This window comes from Nyctibius grandis, chromosome 3 (assembly GCF_013368605.1).
Source record: "Nyctibius grandis isolate bNycGra1 chromosome 3, bNycGra1.pri, whole genome shotgun sequence".
Taxonomy (NCBI): Eukaryota; Metazoa; Chordata; class Aves; order Nyctibiiformes; family Nyctibiidae; genus Nyctibius; species Nyctibius grandis.
Genome location: NC_090660.1, coordinates 101,576,248 through 101,594,800, shown reverse-complemented (window position 1 = coordinate 101,594,800; position 18,553 = coordinate 101,576,248). Strand labels below are relative to the sequence as shown.

Sequence of the window (18,553 nt, the reverse complement as noted above, 5' to 3'; positions counted from 1 at the left end):
TGATTAGTTTGGCTTTTTCCTCCCTGTGAAACATTGATTTTTAAATTACAGCAAAATATTACCTGTATTTCTTCAATGTATTGGTTTTACTTGTTAGCTTTTCTTCATTTCCAGTTGCATAACTGAATCTTAATGACAACATCTTCCTAAAAAAGTGATACCTATTGTGGGGAGTTCCACAATAAGGTATCATGTGATTTAGAAAGAATAAGCAGAGTATTGATTTTTTTTTCCCAACTTTTGGGTATGGCTTTGCTGTGGATGTACATCAGTGTGGTTTAAGTAGAGAAGTAGAAGTAAACCACGTTTTTCAGTTTTAAGTATTTCAACTTTCTACTCAGCTGCAAACATCATCTTACATTATAGGGTGTAAACCAAAATAAGCACTCTCAGTATTTTAAAACTGTGCTTTTAATCCAGTATTGGGAGGTTGTCGGGCTCATATCATATAGTACTTTGTGGCAACCTTCAATGCTTCCTTTTGTCTCTGTAATAAAAATATAGCAAAGTTTAAAAAAAAAAAACCCAAACTTGTTAGAGGCGATACGAGACTTGAATCCTTTTATTTTCAATAGGAAAAAAACTGTGATCCTATGTCTGGTGAACATGATGAGTCCAGTCTCTACGAAGGTGTAATAGATGTCTTTCCACAAGATTATACTTCGGACACTTTCTCTGAAACTGATTCAGGAAAATTGCAGGTGCTGGTGAACTTGTTAGCAGCAATCCATGAGCTCAACTCTTCCGAAAGGCAAGTATGAAAGAAAGGTAAAAGAGAGAGAATGGGAGTGACCTGCTGGATATTGTTTAGCTTTTCAAATGCATGGGGATGTAATATTCAAAATAAAGACATTGCAGCTGTTTGCAGAGGTGCCAAGCATACTTATGCATTGTACTCCTACCTCTTCCTTGCTAAATTACTAAACTAGGATTTACAGCTGACATTTTCAAAGTTGCTCTTCGTATTTTTCAAGACAAAGATACTTTTATTTTTCATACTCAGTTCCAGCAAGTAAGATAGAGTTTGCTACAGCCCCTGTATTATCTTTACTTGCAAAGACTTTCCAATGCTTTGTATCTCCTTGAGGAGATGTATTTGTATATTAAATACTTTAAATTGCACTAAAGTACTTTTAATTACTAGATTATAAGTTCTTTCCTCTTTAATCTCATTTAACTGCTCAGTGCTTGCTGCCTTTTCTGTTCAGGGGAACCAGTCTCAACAGATGAACTTGCACAGCAGCTGCTTATTTCCCCTGTGGCAAATGCCACTGACATGTAGGAAAACCTCTGTTTATCATGGGGTAATAGGATGCACATGGTTAGTTACTGTGCAATTGCTGATTCATGGCAATCTCACATGACCTTGTGTCCCATGATAACTTTTTTATGTATTCATGCCTTAAAGCCCAGCTATTCCAAAAGTATTTAGCTTTTAACTTTTATTTACATTGATGCTTAAATAGGACATGCCATAATTCAGTAGCGGGAAGTAACAGCAGATCTCTTGGCACTGATGCAATGGAATTTGTTTCTTCCTGATGCTCTCTCTTTAAAAATCAGAAAGCTGAGCATATTGTTGGAGTTTATATGCCTAACATCCATTGAAACTAGCGACAGCTAAATAACTAAATGTACTGGCTTTATTTCTTATAGGTCAAAAGAAACAGGGGTATCAGGAGAAAACACCTTTCCCTATATCAGTGCTATAGGAGCTGCTGAGTTACAGCTGGTCTTGAAGCATTATTATACATCTTTAAAAGTTTTGTTGCTTTCAGTGCTGATCATGTTTCTTTTTCTTTTGTTTCTCTGCTCACATTAGTTCTAAATAGTTTTTGCTATATACTATCTTTAAAAGTTTTGTTGCTTTCAGTGCTGATCATGTTTCTTTTTCTTTTGTTTCTCTGCTCACATTAGTTCTAAATAGTTTTTGCTATATACAGACTCAGTTCCAGTCCTCCTATAAAGCATATATTCTATTGTTGAGTAAAAACAAAGGTGTGAATTTGGGGCTGATTGACAAAAAAAAAATCAATCTTGCAAAGTCTTTACAAACAAGTCTTGGATATAGTTCGATTGTAGAGTCAACTGTAATAATAAAAATACTTTAAAACAATTTAAAAATGTTAATTTACTAGATTTTCTCTGAAATTATTTGTCTCGTTCTTCAGTACTTGTTTTTAATCAGAAATTATTTTTTAAAATGGAGCACCTTTGATGGAATTTTGTACATTTAGCATAGATTATAATAGACCTCCAAACAAGATTTAGAAGAAAATGCCCTAACTGTGCTTATTATTTTACTTACGGCTGAGATTCAGAAGAACTTTCTTTGTCCCCTCAGTATAATCATCCTCAATATCTTGGAGGATAGAAATTCTAGATTTGCAGAACTCTGAAACTTATTTAGTCAAAATTTCAGAGAAAAAACACTGACACAGTATGGGTCATTAGTGTAAGGGATCAGGAGACTGATTTTGCTTAAAAAAAAATCCAGACTATGTTGTTTGTGATATCTTTCACTATCCTTCATCCCAGTTCTTTTTAGTCATAAAATGTAGGAAAGGTTTATTGCTTTCCGATTTTCCTTTCATGGTTTTGTTTATTAGAATTTTCTGAGGTTGTCTATAGACATTCATAGGAGCTTTTTCAGTAAGTGCAGCCATATGTATTATTTATTAGCTGCTACAGCACAGCAAATGCTGCCTTAACAACAGCTATTTTGTATAAATAGAGATTTTTCAAAAAAACCTCTGTCTTTCTGGTTGGTTGTGGATCCCTGCAATCTGTGCATTAAGCCAAATTCCGTTGCGAAGGAAAACATTCATTATTTAACATTTGAATGCTTGACTGTGGGTATAATGCATCCAAATCTAGTATGTGCTTCAAATTAATAGGAATTTATTTCTTAGGAAATATGAATAACCACAGGTTGATGTGTAATTTTTGCTTGACTTGTGATTTTATTTTCTTAAATGTCTTCAGTAATTTGTTATTGGACTTTAACTTTACCAAGGTCTAAGATGATAAGATAACTTTGTTTTACTGTTTGACAGAGTCGTACTGGTATCCAATTACACTCAGACATTAAACATATTACAAGAGACATGCAAACATTATGGATACTCTTATACTAGACTTGATGGACATACTCCTGTCTCCCAGAGGCAGCAGATTGTTGATACTTTTAATAGTAAATTCAGTCCAGCTTTTATCTTTTTGCTGAGTTCAAAGGCTGGTGGAGTAGGACTGAATCTGGTTGGCGCATCTCATTTGATCCTGTATGATATCGACTGGAATCCAGCTACGGATATTCAGGTCTGATAACAACTGTGTACATGTGGGTTGGGAGGGGCATCAAATGAGTTCTTGATTGATTTTGAAATGCTTGGCTTTGCATGTCTTACTGCTACCCGATTATCACATTGCATCTGGACAAGTCTGTTACTGGCTTTACATGTCTTGTTGCTTCCTGTTTACTGGAGGAAAACTGTATCTGAGAAGAAAAGAAGAAACATTTCTCTGTCATATTCTATATATAGGTATCATTAGAAGCTCCCTTGCAGTAAAAAATGAAGAGTAAATTCTGGTTTCCTTGGAGGACTGAGTCCTGTATCACCTTTATCTCCTGACCTCTTTTCAAGTGGAAAGTTGCTGTGTTTCTAAAAAGAAAAGAAACTTATGATTAGACTGTGTAGCAAATGTTGCTGTTGTTTTGCGATACCTGAGAAAAAGGGAGAGGTTCTGATCAGAGTTAAGAGAATGAGAAAATCATGTGTCAGTGATGCTAAAAGAAAGAAAAAAAGGCAGTGCTGTGCTATTCCTGTAATGGTACTGTTGGCCTCCAGGGATTATTTAGCTGGCATAAGAGTGTTCAGTTAAAATAGTCCTTAAGAAAACAATTCAAAAAAAATCTTTTTATAAACTCAGTAAGAAACTTTTTATTGTAGAGTAATTCTGTGTGCTTAATACCTGAAATAAGCTCTGATTCTTGGCCCTGCTCCTGTTCCAAGTGTGAATTAGTACCCTCCTGTGGTCACTTGTCTTGTTGCTTGAAACACAGTCTGCTAAATCAGTCAAAATTGCTACAGGCTGGCAAAGACCACAAGCCATGTCGTGTATACTTGTATATGTACACGTTGTATATACACATTGTATATGTAGGTGTAACCCGTACATTTTTGACAAAAAGCATATAACAGTACTCAGTTACGTTTTGCTTGTTTAAGAACTAACGTGTGCATGAAACAATAATTTTGCAATTTTAAAAGAAATTGGAATGTCATTTTTAAAGCGGCAAAAAACATTTGGAAATGGTGGAGAATTACGAGTATTCCTGAAATATTAAACAGCTGCTAATGCTTGGAAAACAAATATGAAGAGGGGATTTCTGGCAGGAAAGAGGTGAAACCCCTACCTTCCTACAGTACTACACAGAAGGAAAGGGGAACATAAATGGCAGAAAGTAAATTATGTTTTCAAAATTATTTACGGTTAATACCAGAAGACTTTTATAAAACCAGTCAAAGACAGTTATTGAGGAATGCTTTCTTTGGACAACATCTTTTTGAATGAGCTAGCAGAACTGCTGATTTGATCAGGGGAGGCTACAAGTTTTAGTTGAAATACTGTTATATAGAAGGCTGTTAATGCTTTCCATTCTTTTTGCTTTCAGGCAATGGCCAGAGTGTGGAGAGATGGTCAGAAACACACTGTATATATCTACAGACTGCTAACCACAGGTCAGAGATGGTGCTCAAACATACGCTAGAGTGAGATAGCTATTGAAATTTTGTTCATAAAAGAAGGGGTAGCAGTGTTTTTGGAAACCATTCTTTCTTTAAAAATATATATAATTTGTTCTGAATTCAGTTAAAATAGAGACATCACATTGATTCGTTTCCCTTTGCTTATCTTTTGCTTGAATAGCTGAAAATAGTGGTTTAGCATTTCCTGTGAACACTGAGAGGGATCTTATCAATGCTTACAAATACCTTAGGGGCGAGTGTCAAGAGGATGGGGCCAGACTCTTTTCAGTGGTGCCCAGGGACAGGACAAGGGGCAATGGACACAAACTGAAACATGGGAAGTTCCATCTCAATATGAGGAAAAACTTCTTTACTTTGAGGGTGACAGAGCACTGGGACAGGCTGCCCAGGGAGGCTGTGGAGTCTTCTTCAAAACCCACCTGGACATGACCCTGTGCAACATGCTCTAGGTGAACCTGCTTTGGCAGGGGTTTGGACTAGATGATCTCCAGAGGTCCCTTCCAATCCCAGCCATTCTATGATTATTATCAAGAAATGGATTTTTTTTTCTTCTTGACAAGTACTGTTCAAAAATTATCCCAGTGTATCTATTTTTTTTTTCCAATGCAGGTTCAATAGAAGAAAAGATTTATCAAAGACAGATCAGCAAACAAGACCTTTCTGGGGCAGTTGTAGACCTTTCCAAGACTTCCGAACACATTCATTTTTCCATTGAGGAGCTTAGAAATCTCTTTACACTTCATGAAGATTCCAGCTGTGTTACCCATGACTTGCTTGAGTGCGACTGTATGGGAATGAAAGACTGTCAAAGTGAGTTTTTTTTCATTATCTCTGTCCGAGGCCTCGGAAGTACATCCATTCTGAATATATGGTCTGTCACTGGAGAAAAGTCTGATGCTCAGTAAAATAAGATTGAAGTAATGAGGTTCATTATGGGACCTTCCAGATACTGGCTGGTTTTTCTAATCCGTTGGAGCCCTACACAAGATGAAGAAGAGGAAAGACTCATTCCTTGAAGTAACAACCAATTCATGTCTCATGCCTCTTAATTGCTTGAATTAGCTATGGCCAGCTCAACTGGTGGTTCGTTACAACCAAATGACATTATATGGTGTTTTGTTTCTAAATATTCAAGGACAGTAATGAGTAGCTGGTCAGTTCAATGGTAAGGGTCAGTTCAAAAGCTGTTTATCTGAGGACAGTTATACCAGCCAGTACCAGATGAAGATCTTGATAATGATACGACAAATCTCTGAATATAACCCTTTATTTCACAGTTATTATCTATAGCTGATGCAGGATGATTAAAATAGGTTTTTGAGAAATACTGGAAGACCCCCTGGCAGTTGTAAACCCAAGTTGCAAATATTCGCATCTAGCCTTTCCGCAGGAACCTGTCTCTTGTTCTTTTGGCATATCAAGATAGTTTTAATACCTTGCTGCATACAGGTATATAGGTTTAAGTTAGGAGCAGGGCTGCACCAAAAAAAATTATTATAAGTTATGTTTACATCCCATACATTTTAATTTTTATAGCTCGTCTAGTTTCTTAAAGGAAAAAGTGTCTATTGCCCTGGTATGTTTCTTCCCTTTGGGCATGAAATGGCCATATACAGTATTCACAGATGTGATAATGAGTTACAAATACTGGTATCTTCTAAATGCATACAGATACCACAATAAAAAGAGTCAAAGAAATGGCTACAAGAGTGTGTGTTTTCAACAGCCATGAGCAAGAAATTAAGTAATACAGACCCAATGAGAATATTTTGCTTGACGGTTTGCATGTCTCCGGGTAGTAAGCTAGAGCTGTATACCTTTCTCATCTCATTCTACCCAAAATGGGGAGGACTTGGTTAGTTAAAGCGCAGTGCTCCTGTAGCCATAAGAATTTGACTTTCTCCTTTATTTTTGCTCCACATATTGATTTCATTGTCTTTGTATCTTTCTTTAATGATTGAAAAATTAGACCTTCTGTTTTTGCATGAGTAAGTGACATTCTAAAATATGCCAGCCTCCACTTAGGTGCTATTACAGGATCTGTGTGGAAAAGGCACCTTTAGAGTAAATGTTAGCCAGATTTTCTCACTGGTGTGCAGTGAGGCAGGCAGAGCTCCTGGACTGCAGAAATCCAGAGAAATTTTATAATATTAGTGATCAACACTGATGCATATAACTTTATTTAGCATTATACAATTCTCTTAATGCTCTTATAGAATCATAGAATGGTTTGGGTTGGAAGGGACCTTAAAGATCATCTAGTTCCAACCCCCCTGCCACGGGCAGGGACACTTTTCCACTAGACCGTGTTGCTCAAAGCCTCATCCAACCTGGCCTTGAACAGTGCCAAGGGAGGGGGCATCCACAGCTTCTCTGGGCAACCTGTTCCAGTGTCTCACCACCCTCACAGGAAAGAATTTCTTCCTAATATCTGATCTAAATCTAACCTCTTTCAGTTTAAAACCATTACCCCTCATCCTGTCGCTACATGCCCTTGTAAAAAGTCCCTCTTCAGCTTTCCTGGAGGCCCCCTTTAGGTACTGAAGGCTGCTAGAAGGTCCCCCTGGAACCTTCTCTTCTCCAGGCTGAACAGCCCCAGTTCTCTCAGCCTGTCTTCATAGGAGAGGTGCTCAAGCCCTCTGATCATCTTCGTGGCCCTCCTCTGGACTCGCTTCAACAGCTCCATGTCCTTCTTACGTTGGGGACCCCAGAGCTGGATGCAGTACTCCAGGTGGGTTCTCAGGAGAGTGGAGTAGAGGGGCAGAATCACCTCCCTCAACGTGCTGGCCACACTGCTTTTGATGCAGCCCAGGATACAGTTGGTTTTCTGGGCTGCCAACACACACTGCTGGCTCATGTTGAGCTTCTTGTCAACCATCACCCACAAGTCCTTCTCCTCAGGGCTGCTCTCAATCCATTCTCCACCCAGCCTGTATCTGTGCTTGCGGTTGCCCCGACCCACATGCAGGACCTTGCAGTTGGCCTTGTTGAACTTCATGTGGTTCACACAGGCCCAGCTCTCAAGCCTGTCAAGGTCCCTCTGGATGGCATCCCTTCCCTCCAATGTGTCAATCGCACCACACAGCTTGGTGTCGCCAGCAAACTTGCTGAGGGTGCACTCAATCCCACTGTCCATGTCACTGACGAAGATGTTAAACAGGACCAGTCCCAATACCGACCCCTGAGGAACGCCACTCGTCACTGGTGTCCACTTGGACATCGAGCCATTGATCGTAATGCTTTGAATGCGACCATCCAACCAATTCATTATCCACTGAGTGGTCCATCTGTCAAGTCCATGACTCTCCAATTTAGAGACAAGGATGTCGTGTGGGACAGTGTCAATGCTTTGCACAAGTCCAGGTAGATGACGTCAGTTGCTCTTCTCCTATCCACCAGCACTGTAACCCCGTCATAGAACGCCACCGAGTTTGTCAGGCATGATTTGCCCTTAGTGAAGCCATGTTGGCTGTCACCAATCACCTCCTTGATTTCCGTGTGCCTCAGTATAGTTTCCAGGAGGATCTGCTCCATGATCTTGCCAGGCACAGAGGTGAGACCGACTGGCCTGTAGTTCCCTGGGTCTTCCTTTTTCCCCTTCTTGAAGATGGGGGTTATGTTTTCCCTTTTCCAGTCAGTGGGAACTTCACCAGACTGCCATGACTTCTCAAAAATGATGGATGGCGGCTTAGCAACTTCATCCGCCAGTTCCCTCAGGACCCATGGATGCACCTCATCAGGTCCCATGGACTTGACTCTTGACTGCTTATCCTATGCTTTGAACACGTATTGGTTCCATCAATTCAACCACAGCATTGGTCTCTTGGATCTCAGGGCAGTGAATGTAACCAGGACTTCCTCAAGGGTAATTATATCTTGGTCCCAGTGAACAGAACCTTTTTGGCAGTAAATCAGTGAAAAACCTGAAGGTCATTCTTAGACTTAAGTGGTGGAAATGGTAGAGTGAGGTGAAGGTTTGATTTCCTAAAGAGCAGAGGACAAACTGGCTCATCAGTTCCCTAGTCAAATTTTTGTGAGTCATGGTCTTCAGTTTGATCACCCCAGAGTGCAACTGCCACCAGCTGGTCTCTTTGCCTTTCCTAAGAACAAAAAGCTGTCAAATTACTTCACTGGGGAATCAGATTCCAGGTTCCTGGGAATAGATGCTGGCACACAGAAAAAGCCAAGAACTTTCACTCATTTGTCTCCTCCATTTCTAGCAAGTATGATTCAAAAGATGAACTAAAGAGGAGCCAAACAATATCATACAGCCTTCACCACGTATGAACTTTTAATAATGACCTTCATTAGATATACCAATGAGACTGGATATTTTTGACCAAGCTTCCGTTGTCCATTCATACTGGGGACATCTTTAGGAAACCACAGGAGTCTTGAAGCAATTAATTGTGTATGGATTATGCAGATGGGTTGCTTGCTATTCTACTGGCTTTCAGATCAGCTGCAAAGCTGTAACCCTATTGTTTTATCTGATTATAGTTTAATTTATGGAGTTAGGAACTCAGAATCTGTAAGGACTTAAGAAGTGCATCTCTTCTAAATTTCCTTCTGGCCAGTAAAGTCTGTTTCAGGTCTAGTGCAAATGTGCATCATGTGTCAGTCAAAAGGAAAGTCTTGCATATATGAGCCTTTATGGGCTTTCCAAAAGTGTAAAAAGTGCCCTAGAGATCCAGCTCTAGTGTGCTGAGTCAATGAAGTAGCTATTCAAACTATTCTTAGCTGGTTGGAATGACTCCTCTGGGAGGAAATAGAAGCTAGCATGAATTTTGCTGTAACATCCTTCCAGATTCAGATTTACTTTAAGAATGGGAGCAGCCCAAATGTCACAGAATTAGGAAGACAGGAGAAAGGAAATTGTCAGATAAGATATATCCTATCCATTTGTAAAAGGATTTGTCTTTATGCTAGCATATGGTGATTTTGATAAACTCAGTCAATGAGCAAGAAACAGCCTTTCCCCTCTTACTGTGAATACATGTGTTTGGTTTTCATTGACATGGAAGGATTATATATGCTGTTCTATTTTCTCTCATTTGTTATCACCAACTGGCTTATTGATTCGGACTGAAATTTGCCGTCTTAGTTTTCTCTGATTAGTCTACTGCATCATTTTTTTCAGATCCTTCTTCAGAAAAGCCTTCTGTGTCTAGAAGTTGCCAGCTTGGACAAAACCATGGGAAGCCCAATTCAAAGAAACCACTCTCCATGTCACAGTTGATGCAATGGAAACATTTCTCTGGGCAACATCAGACTCTAGCTGATCCTTTCCTTGAAAGGATAAAAGGGAATGTTTCCTTCATTTTCCATAATGTAACCAATCCACTTCCCCCACCTAATAAAACTTAGATGTCTTTCCCTACCACTTACATCCTCCTCCTCATAGGTACAGTAAACAGTTAGTTTTTGCTCTTTTTGCCAAGTTCTGTTTTGTGTATTTCTGACAAGGTTTCTGCGTAAATGTGATTCCTGGTGTTTATACAAAGTTCCAGTTATTACTAAGTTAATCATACTATAATTATAATACAGATTTTTAAAACTAACTTTGCTTTCCAGTCTTCTGTTCCTTTGATATCATAATTAGTAAGATTGTTTTTATGCACATTCTTATGTATAAAACTTTGTTTTATAGTTTTCATTTCATCATAATGATTTAATGCTTGTAAAGCTGGCAACTCTTCAGCCAAATTTGATAAGATTAGGCAATGCTGTATACACGTATATGCTGTTAACAGGACTCTGGTTGGATTTTTGTTTTGACAACGAAAAGTTATGTATCTGTATAACTGTGGCTTTTTAACAGAGTGGGTGTTTGTTCCCTTGAATTTACAATTTAATGAAACTTAGAGCAATAGCCACTGAGGTCCAATATCTGAGACCACAGCTTGATACTCTGTCAAAGTATTCTGAAATTCACCTATTGCTTTTACTTGGGAAAATAAACAAACTTTATTTCTCAGACGTACAGAGTACAGGCTTATCTACATTTAGCTAACTCCTTTTAAGGACACTTTTTGCCAAGCACTGGAGTACTGAGCATATTTTCATGGTATATTTTTTTATGACTATATTTTCCTTCTTTGAAGGTGCAAAAGTTTGAAATCAGTTTACAGCTTTTAAGTAAAATACTTTGAAAGGCCCAAAAGAACAGAAGATTGGATAATTTTCAGAAATACTGCAAACTTACAGAGTTCGAAAGATCTTGAACAAGAATAGGGCTCCACTGTGGTAATCCTGCATTGTGCCACATGATGTACAACCTCTGAATATTTGGTACATGTTGTGATAGCAGTGGCTAAAAGCCCAACCAATGTTCAGAAACCAGTTAAAATTAATTTGTTCTCCATGTTACAACAGTTAGTGCTCTCTCTTTCCTTAGACTGTCACTGGGTTCACAGTCCATCCTAACTATCATCAAACATCCTAATCTTGAAACATTTTCCTTGCATTTTGATGCAGTTTGGGAATGGAAAGCCACATGCACTGACCTCTCTTCACCATCCACATTTATTTCAGAGGGTTTTTGGAGTTTCCTTTGACTCTAAATGCTGGCACCAGAAAACAATGAAAACCAAAGTGAGAGAATGATTGAGAAAGTCATCAATCACGAACATCTTTTTTGCATGCAAATTGTGTTCTTGGTAACAATTAGAATTATGCTAATAGGTAGAGTTTAATTCTTTAACGTTTTAGGCTGGCTGTTAAAGAGCCTGTTCGTCACCCTGTATATGGTGGAGCATGGTGGTCATGCTTATCCAGGTGCTGTGCTGCTGTGGTGCCCATTCGCTGTTACACAAAGGCTGTCTGATATCTTACAGCTCCCACAGCTTATTTTCATTAGCAAGGGCAAGGTTTGCCTGCAGCTTTGTAACTCAGGAAAGAGATTCTAGCCGATCTGTATAATAACGATTATTGTAATTAATAATTATCTGAGACTGATCATACTTAGATCTGTGCTGCTCATAAGTTTCTGTAAGTTGTGCTCCTGTCCCTGTCTGTAGGAGGCATGCCAGCATTCTCTGCTCTCTACTGGTGCTGATCTCATGTGGTTTCTTGCATCTGCACGAACAAGTAGATGCCAGTTTGGTTCCATCTCTGTTTTCTTTGTGGGATCCTGGTCATCTCCACTGAACACACATGAGCCCACTCTGGTTTGGAGCAAACCAACCGGCAATGCCATTGAGGAAATGTGGGCATATAAGAGAAGGAAGTTTGTTCCAGGATCCACACTATGCCATGTTTCATCTTCTCTGCCTAAGGCAGTCCCTCAGGGGTATCTCAGCAGGCCTTCTGGCCTCACCTGTTGAGTCCTGCCCTCAGACAATCCTACTTGCTGTCACGTCATGCGCCACTCTGCACAACACAGCTGTAGCTGCATGCTGGCAGAACACAAGTCTGGTAGAGAAGCCCTGTTATTGTTTTGCCTCCAGGGTAGTTTTATTTTGGCAGTTTTAAAATAAATAATATAAAAGTTGGTGCTGGACCCACCATGGAGGTCTCGGGAGGCCAGAGATGAGCCCCCAGACACATACTGCTGTATGTGTGAAGGTGATCCAGGCTCAGATCATTGTTCTGGGAAGGATTTCTGGCAGATGGGCTGTCACACTAAGCAATATTACTTCAAGGTTAAGAAGCTCAAAGCGGCCTATAAAATATATGCAGTGCCAGTTACAGGTTCAGTATGGTTCCTTGTTTGTGCCCTGCTACCCCAGATCTCTGGAGGTGCCAGCTGCATGGTGATGGTCAGTGGAAGCCTCCCAGCATCCACCCAGCCAGCCAATTGTACACCCCTCATTAACCCTTCATGACTTCTGGGCATGATGGAAGTACGCATGTGCTTCATGGCTGTTTGGGTAAGACAATACTACCCAAATAACAGGTTGCACGTGGCATTACACGTGATGCAGATTGATAAGCTGATTCTGAAATTTAATGTATCCTGGAAAATTACATTTCTCACTGGAAGAATACATTGTGGAAAATATAGGAAGCATGAATACAGCCTCTAATTTATTGTGCCATCTGTGATGCTCCCACAGTAGTCTACAAAAGCCTGCAAAATGAAACTAGCCCATCCTGCTCACATAAACATAGTATAATAGTGTTTTCATACAGAGAGTGGCACATGGACACATGAATTTCTTCACCCATAGGTGAAAAATGTCTGCTAGGAAAAGTCCCTGTGCTGAATTTACCCTAATCTGACTGTTGACTGATAAGGTATATAGAGGATTTCAAGTCACTACAAGGTCACATTGACCCTTCTCTTAACAATTGTGAAAATCTAGAGGATGGGGAAGGTGGCTGGTGCTGAAAGGCAAGTATCAGGTCCTAGCAGATGGTCTCAGATGTGGCTTCTAGATTCACTGCCAGTGATGCCAGTTGTAAAGCACTGTGTAGTTGATGTTGCATGGTCCCAGCAATCAGTCCTAGTCTCCTAGATCCAAGACTTGCTCTGTAGAAATGCGGAGGCAAGGGCTGTTGAAGCCATGGCTGTGTTCTAGTGCAATGCTTGAAATACAAGGTGGTGATTAATGTAACTGGCTGCCTTTTCCAGTTTTTGAAGGTTGCAAGTGTTCATCCACCAAGTGGTGGTTCTTATGGACTGACGCCAAAGAATAAGGCAGGTCTGCCTAACAATAGGTCTCAAATGGTGGCTTCTTCAGTGCAGCATGAAGAGCAGTAGAAACCACAGGTGTAAGCACAATGGCAAACAGCATATTTTTTTCAACAAATGCTAAGCAAAGATTGCCAGTATTTGACATTTTTAGTGCTACAGAATCAATAAAAATGTATAGAGCACAGAGGCATGCCTGAGGCAGCAAGCAGCGAGTGCAGTGCCAGATAACGTTCTGGTGCCTTTATAGGTGTGAGATATTGAGGGTTATCAAGTCAGGGTGTGCTCCATCTGAGCGGAGATGTGTTGTAGGGCACTTCCTTGAATGACACCGATGAGAGCTGGTTTGCACCAGTGGCCCCAGAGAGGAGTGCTCACCTTGTTAGAAGAAGAGATCACGAAGACACGTGCTCTTAGGGAGTGGTCTGCTAATCTTAGAACGGCTGTGGCAGGTCTCTGAATCGCACTGGGCAGGGAGGGTTGTCAACCAGCCCTCAGATTCAGCAATCAATATTGTGTTCCCTGCCAGCTCTTAGCTGAGAGGAGGGGATTTTGGAGAAATTCTGTTGCTTCTGGATTAGGGCATACTGCCAAAGAGACAAGAGTACTGCATGTTCCCGACTGAGACCAACCCTGATTTTAAAAAGCAGAAGAGGTGGTGTTTTATTTATTTCTGTATATTGCATCAAAGGTTTTTTTAACTGGTTTCATATGACTGTTTTTGTTGATTCAGCTTTTATCCATCCTGGCTCACATTTTTTTGTGATTGAGATGGTGACCCTGTATCATATTCACGTATTGTTAAGGAACTGCATAACAAGCTTTGGGTGTCATACAGGTTTGTGTGACAACTGCAGTAGATGTATCTTGCATTCTGACAAGAGGTTGACATGCAGTCTGATTAAGGGTCTGCCTTTTTCAGAGATCATTAAGTTCTTTAACTCGTCCTCTGGTGCAAAAAGGATGCCAAAAGGTGACTGAATGATTCTGTAATGGAATAAACTCATGGGAACTTCTTAAAATGCCAAATATGGAACAAGCTTTGACAACTGCTTGAGGTTACCACCAGGAATTTGCAAAGAAAGACTCCAGCCCTTGCAGGCAAGTAACACACAGAAGGAAAGTAGTTCTTTCATGTGCTTTCCATTGAATGAAAAGTTGACGTAAATCATGGTTGTTTATGTGTGGTTTAAATAAATGATGTGTTTGTGGCTAGAAGATCTGGGAAGGCTATAAAAAACAATGAGGAAAACCACTTTTGGCTTTATAGAGTAACTGAAGAATAAGCTGAACTGAAATCTGTTTTTAACAAGTCCTTGTGTGCTGTTACTGAGTACAAAGGCACGACTGCTTTTGTAGACATAGGTACTTACAGGACTTACAACATATGATGCAGCTTTCCACTCTTGAGGAGCAATGCATGTCTGCACAAGCACCACGAGTCAGGACCCAGATAATACTGAACACTGCAACCAGCTTGCGAGTATTCAGCTAGAAACTTCCCTGGTTAGGTACATGGGCTGCTGCTACCTTTCACCTGGCTTTTCACCAACGTGTGGAAATCTAAGCTGATTGAAGGAAATATGTCTGCTAAAAGCATCTGCAGCTGTTGCTGCTTCCAGCCTCTTCTCTCTCAGCCTTGATGTCAGCCTGAGTTCTCCCAGTGCTCCTTTGTTTGCTTAGTTCGATTTACACCCACTTGACATATGCTCTTCACTCTCCTCTAGTTCATTTCTTTCCAAACAAGCAAAATGTCATCCACTGTGACAAAAGCCTGTGCACCTGCAAGCCAGTTTTTTGGGTATTTTCTGTCAATTAGCCAAAGATCTTTTCGCTGTCTTCATTATGACTGCCTTGGCCCAGGCTTTAGTTTTCTAGAGTGTGAGTTGTGTCACATAACAGCGAGCTCCTGCATGACCCTTGACTTTTCAAGGTTCCTTCTGAGGGATGGAGTTTTCTCAACAATAGAAGTGCAGCCTGAAATTTCCTCCCTCTATTTGGAAGGTGTTGCCTTTGATGGGGTTTTCATCCTGTCCTGTAGCTGGTTTGGACACACGGGTCTCCACAGCCTTATTGAGTCAACAGAGTTCTGTGTGGGAGTCAAGGCTTATCCAAAACCTCACGGACCTGCGATCTGGATTTGATGCCCAAATCATTAAGTAGATGAACCTCTGTGGGTTGCTCATGCTAATGTCATATCTGATATATGTACTACAAATGTAGAAGGGGTTAACAGTACTTCCTAACACTAAAGCTGGCCAGCACATCTTGCTCTACAGCACTTTTGTCATTTGTTTGTTGCTTTGAAACTTTTCCTGTTTCAACTAAATTTTTCTCCTATCAATTTTCTGCTGCCAGGCTGATTTATATTTATGTTGGGTCAAAAGCTTCAGCAAAAGTGGCTGATCTGTTCCTAAGACTGTGGGTAGGAGAAAATAGTTTGGTTTGTCCTTATTCCAGAACTGGAAACCCTTCTGCTGAAATGCCTTCTTGCCTTCATGTTTTGGATTAGGACTTAAAATAGAGGTGGGAAGAGATGGAAGGAAAAGTCATGACTTCTGTATTAGCATATTTTTCACTATTCCCCTTAGAATTTGCACCAGTTTATAAATACTTGCAAGAAAAAGGTAGCAGGAATATGTATGGTAACAACTTATTTCTTTTGAGCAGCTAAAATGTTTCCAGATTTCTTCCATACCAGGCTTGTATGAGACTCAGAACTGCTAGGTTTTACCAGTTTGAGCAAGCTGCATTCCCTCATAGCTTTTACCTGGGACCAGGCCCTGAATACATCACATTCCACAGAGTGACTAAATGCAGTCTGACCAGAGCTGTTTCAAGGGATTCTTCCTGTAATTCTTGCTTCCAGCTGCTCTCTGCTGGGCAGGGCACAAACGCAGCAGCTGACAGCACGGAACTGTCTCATCTGTGTTAAATCAGCCTACCAACATCCCATCTGCCTCAAGGAGGAAAAAGAACCAGGTCAGAGCAGTAAAACTAGACCTAAGGTGGTATGGGATAAGGAAACCAGTGAGATCAGGATTGGCGCAGAGAGAGACAAGGAAATGGAGGGGGCCTAGGGGAGCAAGGAGATGGACAGGTAGGAGGGAAGGCTGAGACTGAGCAGGCAAAGGCTACGGTGGGGTATAGAGTCAGGTAGAGAAGGCAAAGAAAACCAGGTCCTGTTAAGCCAGCAGGATGGGTGGGGATGAGATGATGGAGAAGTCAAGGCTGGAACCAGATGCCACTACTAAAAAGAACCATTGAATTTGGTGAAAGGAAGGAGGATGCTCTCCTCCACATCCTGTAACGGACCCCGTGATTCCCAACTGTCACCATTCTCCTGCTCTTGGCAAATGCAAGTGAAATCAGTGTAAAGTGGTTGTGTCCTCTCGGCTGACATCTATAAGCTTTTAGAGTCATTGAATTCTCTTTGCTATTCATTTGTGAATCACTAAAAATTTGAAAGTATGATCCAGATGAAAATGTTTGCAACCTTCATTGCTGCATGACCTCTTAAAGGACACAGATACTATTTTGCAAGGTGCAGGCGCTCAGGATTAATGTTGCCATGTGGACATTTAACGGCCTGTACATACACATCACAATGAAGTCATGCATGAACACATTTTCTGTTTCCTTGCTTCATCCAGCTAAGAGGATGGACAGTGATGTGGGAATAAGTTGAGTTGCAGCTGATGTGAGCAGAATTTGTGCTTTCTACATGTATAGAAATCTGTTACCATTTATCTTTATGGGGCATTCCAAATTAGCGAATGTCTTTGACTTTTCATTTATTTGACTTTTAGTTGCTGTCTTTAATCTCTATGCTCCACCTCATAAATGCGGTTAATAGTTCTTCGTCTGATAGCAGTGGTGTGAAGAGAAATCAACTGAATTGCGTGCAACACTTGGCTGTATAGGGGGGAGGTCAGACATCTGACCCAGAGTTTAGAGAGAAGATGGAACTGGACTCTTGTCAGAGGTGCACAACAAAAGGCTAAGAGGTGACAGTCATGAACTGCAGAAGGAAAAATTCTGACTGGATATAAAGAAAAGAAAAAAAACACAGAAAAAGAGATTAACACTGTAACAGGCCTCTCAGAAGGCTGTGGAAGCTCCATCCTTAGCAGTTTTCAAAACTAGACTGAACAAAACCCTGAGGAACCTGATCTAACATTGAAGTTAGCCCTGCTCTGAGTAGACGGTTGGACTAGATGACCTCCAAAGGCTCCTTCCGATGTAAGTGATCTCCTGGACTGTGTTAGGAGTATGGAGACAGTACAGATCTGTGAGTTCTGTGACTGACTAACAGTCTCTGACTATCTTCAAAATCTCCTTGGGATCTAAATATCTGTGATGGATGTAGGACAACAGAATCTGCTCAGGAACGATGAGATTTTAAAATCTGAAATGATGAAAGAATTCAGGAATCCTGCTTTGTGGAGGGAAGCTTATTACCACCAGTATGAAATCAGCAGCCTGGAAAGGGTTGTGAAGTCTTTTACTAACTGTGCGTTGGCAGCTCCCAGAAGCCAGTGTTAACCAAGGAGCCTGTGGCATGCACATGAACAGTGGAAGGTTGCCTAAACCTGGGAGCCACTTGAAATTGTAGCACCAGCTTTCCTCAAGCAGCTTTTAGCAATGACTCTACTCTTTGTCTAGTCATTGAGTCTCTCTGTACGTTGTTTTGCATAGCTGGACAATAAAAGCATAACTCAAAAGCAATAGTAATCTGTATCTCCCTTCCCAAAGATGTTGCAAGCTTTAATGCCCTGAAAAGGTCTTTAAGAAACTGCTAAAGTGTTGCAAGTTCTGAAATCTCAGCTTTAATTTGAAAGCTAAACATAGCCCAGAAATTACCTTGCTAGAGCTTTTCTTCCCTAGCAGCTATGATCATGGCCTCAGAATCCAACAGACAAAATATTAGGAGGGAAGAACATGCTGGAGATTAAAATATTGCTGACCCTGTCACTCTTAGGAACAAAACTTGTTTGGAAAATAATTTCTGCTTTCTCCCGACTTCTGCATGCAAGCAACCTCTGGAAAGAAGCTTCCAAGAAAAATCCTTACCACCAGCAGTAGCCTAAAACGCACGTTGATGTTGTTGAGAGAACATAAAATTTCCCCCAGGACACAGCTTATTTAT

The 18,553-nt window shown here is 40.5% G+C and overlaps 1 protein-coding gene across 1 annotated transcript in view; it reads left to right on the top strand.

Moving 5' to 3' along the window:
* Positions 1–10,162, top strand: part of RAD54B (RAD54 homolog B) — a 65,695-nt gene extending 55,533 nt beyond the window's left edge. The window contains exons 11-15 of the mRNA XM_068396175.1: positions 576–751; positions 3,057–3,318; positions 4,676–4,742; positions 5,379–5,579; positions 9,910–10,162. Of these exons, the coding sequence (XP_068252276.1) occupies positions 576–751; positions 3,057–3,318; positions 4,676–4,742; positions 5,379–5,579; positions 9,910–10,136 (933 nt within the window). The 3' untranslated portion in view covers positions 10,137–10,162. The remainder of the gene's footprint in view (positions 1–575; positions 752–3,056; positions 3,319–4,675; positions 4,743–5,378; positions 5,580–9,909) is intronic.
* The last annotated feature ends 8,391 nt before the right edge of the window (positions 10,163–18,553 follow it).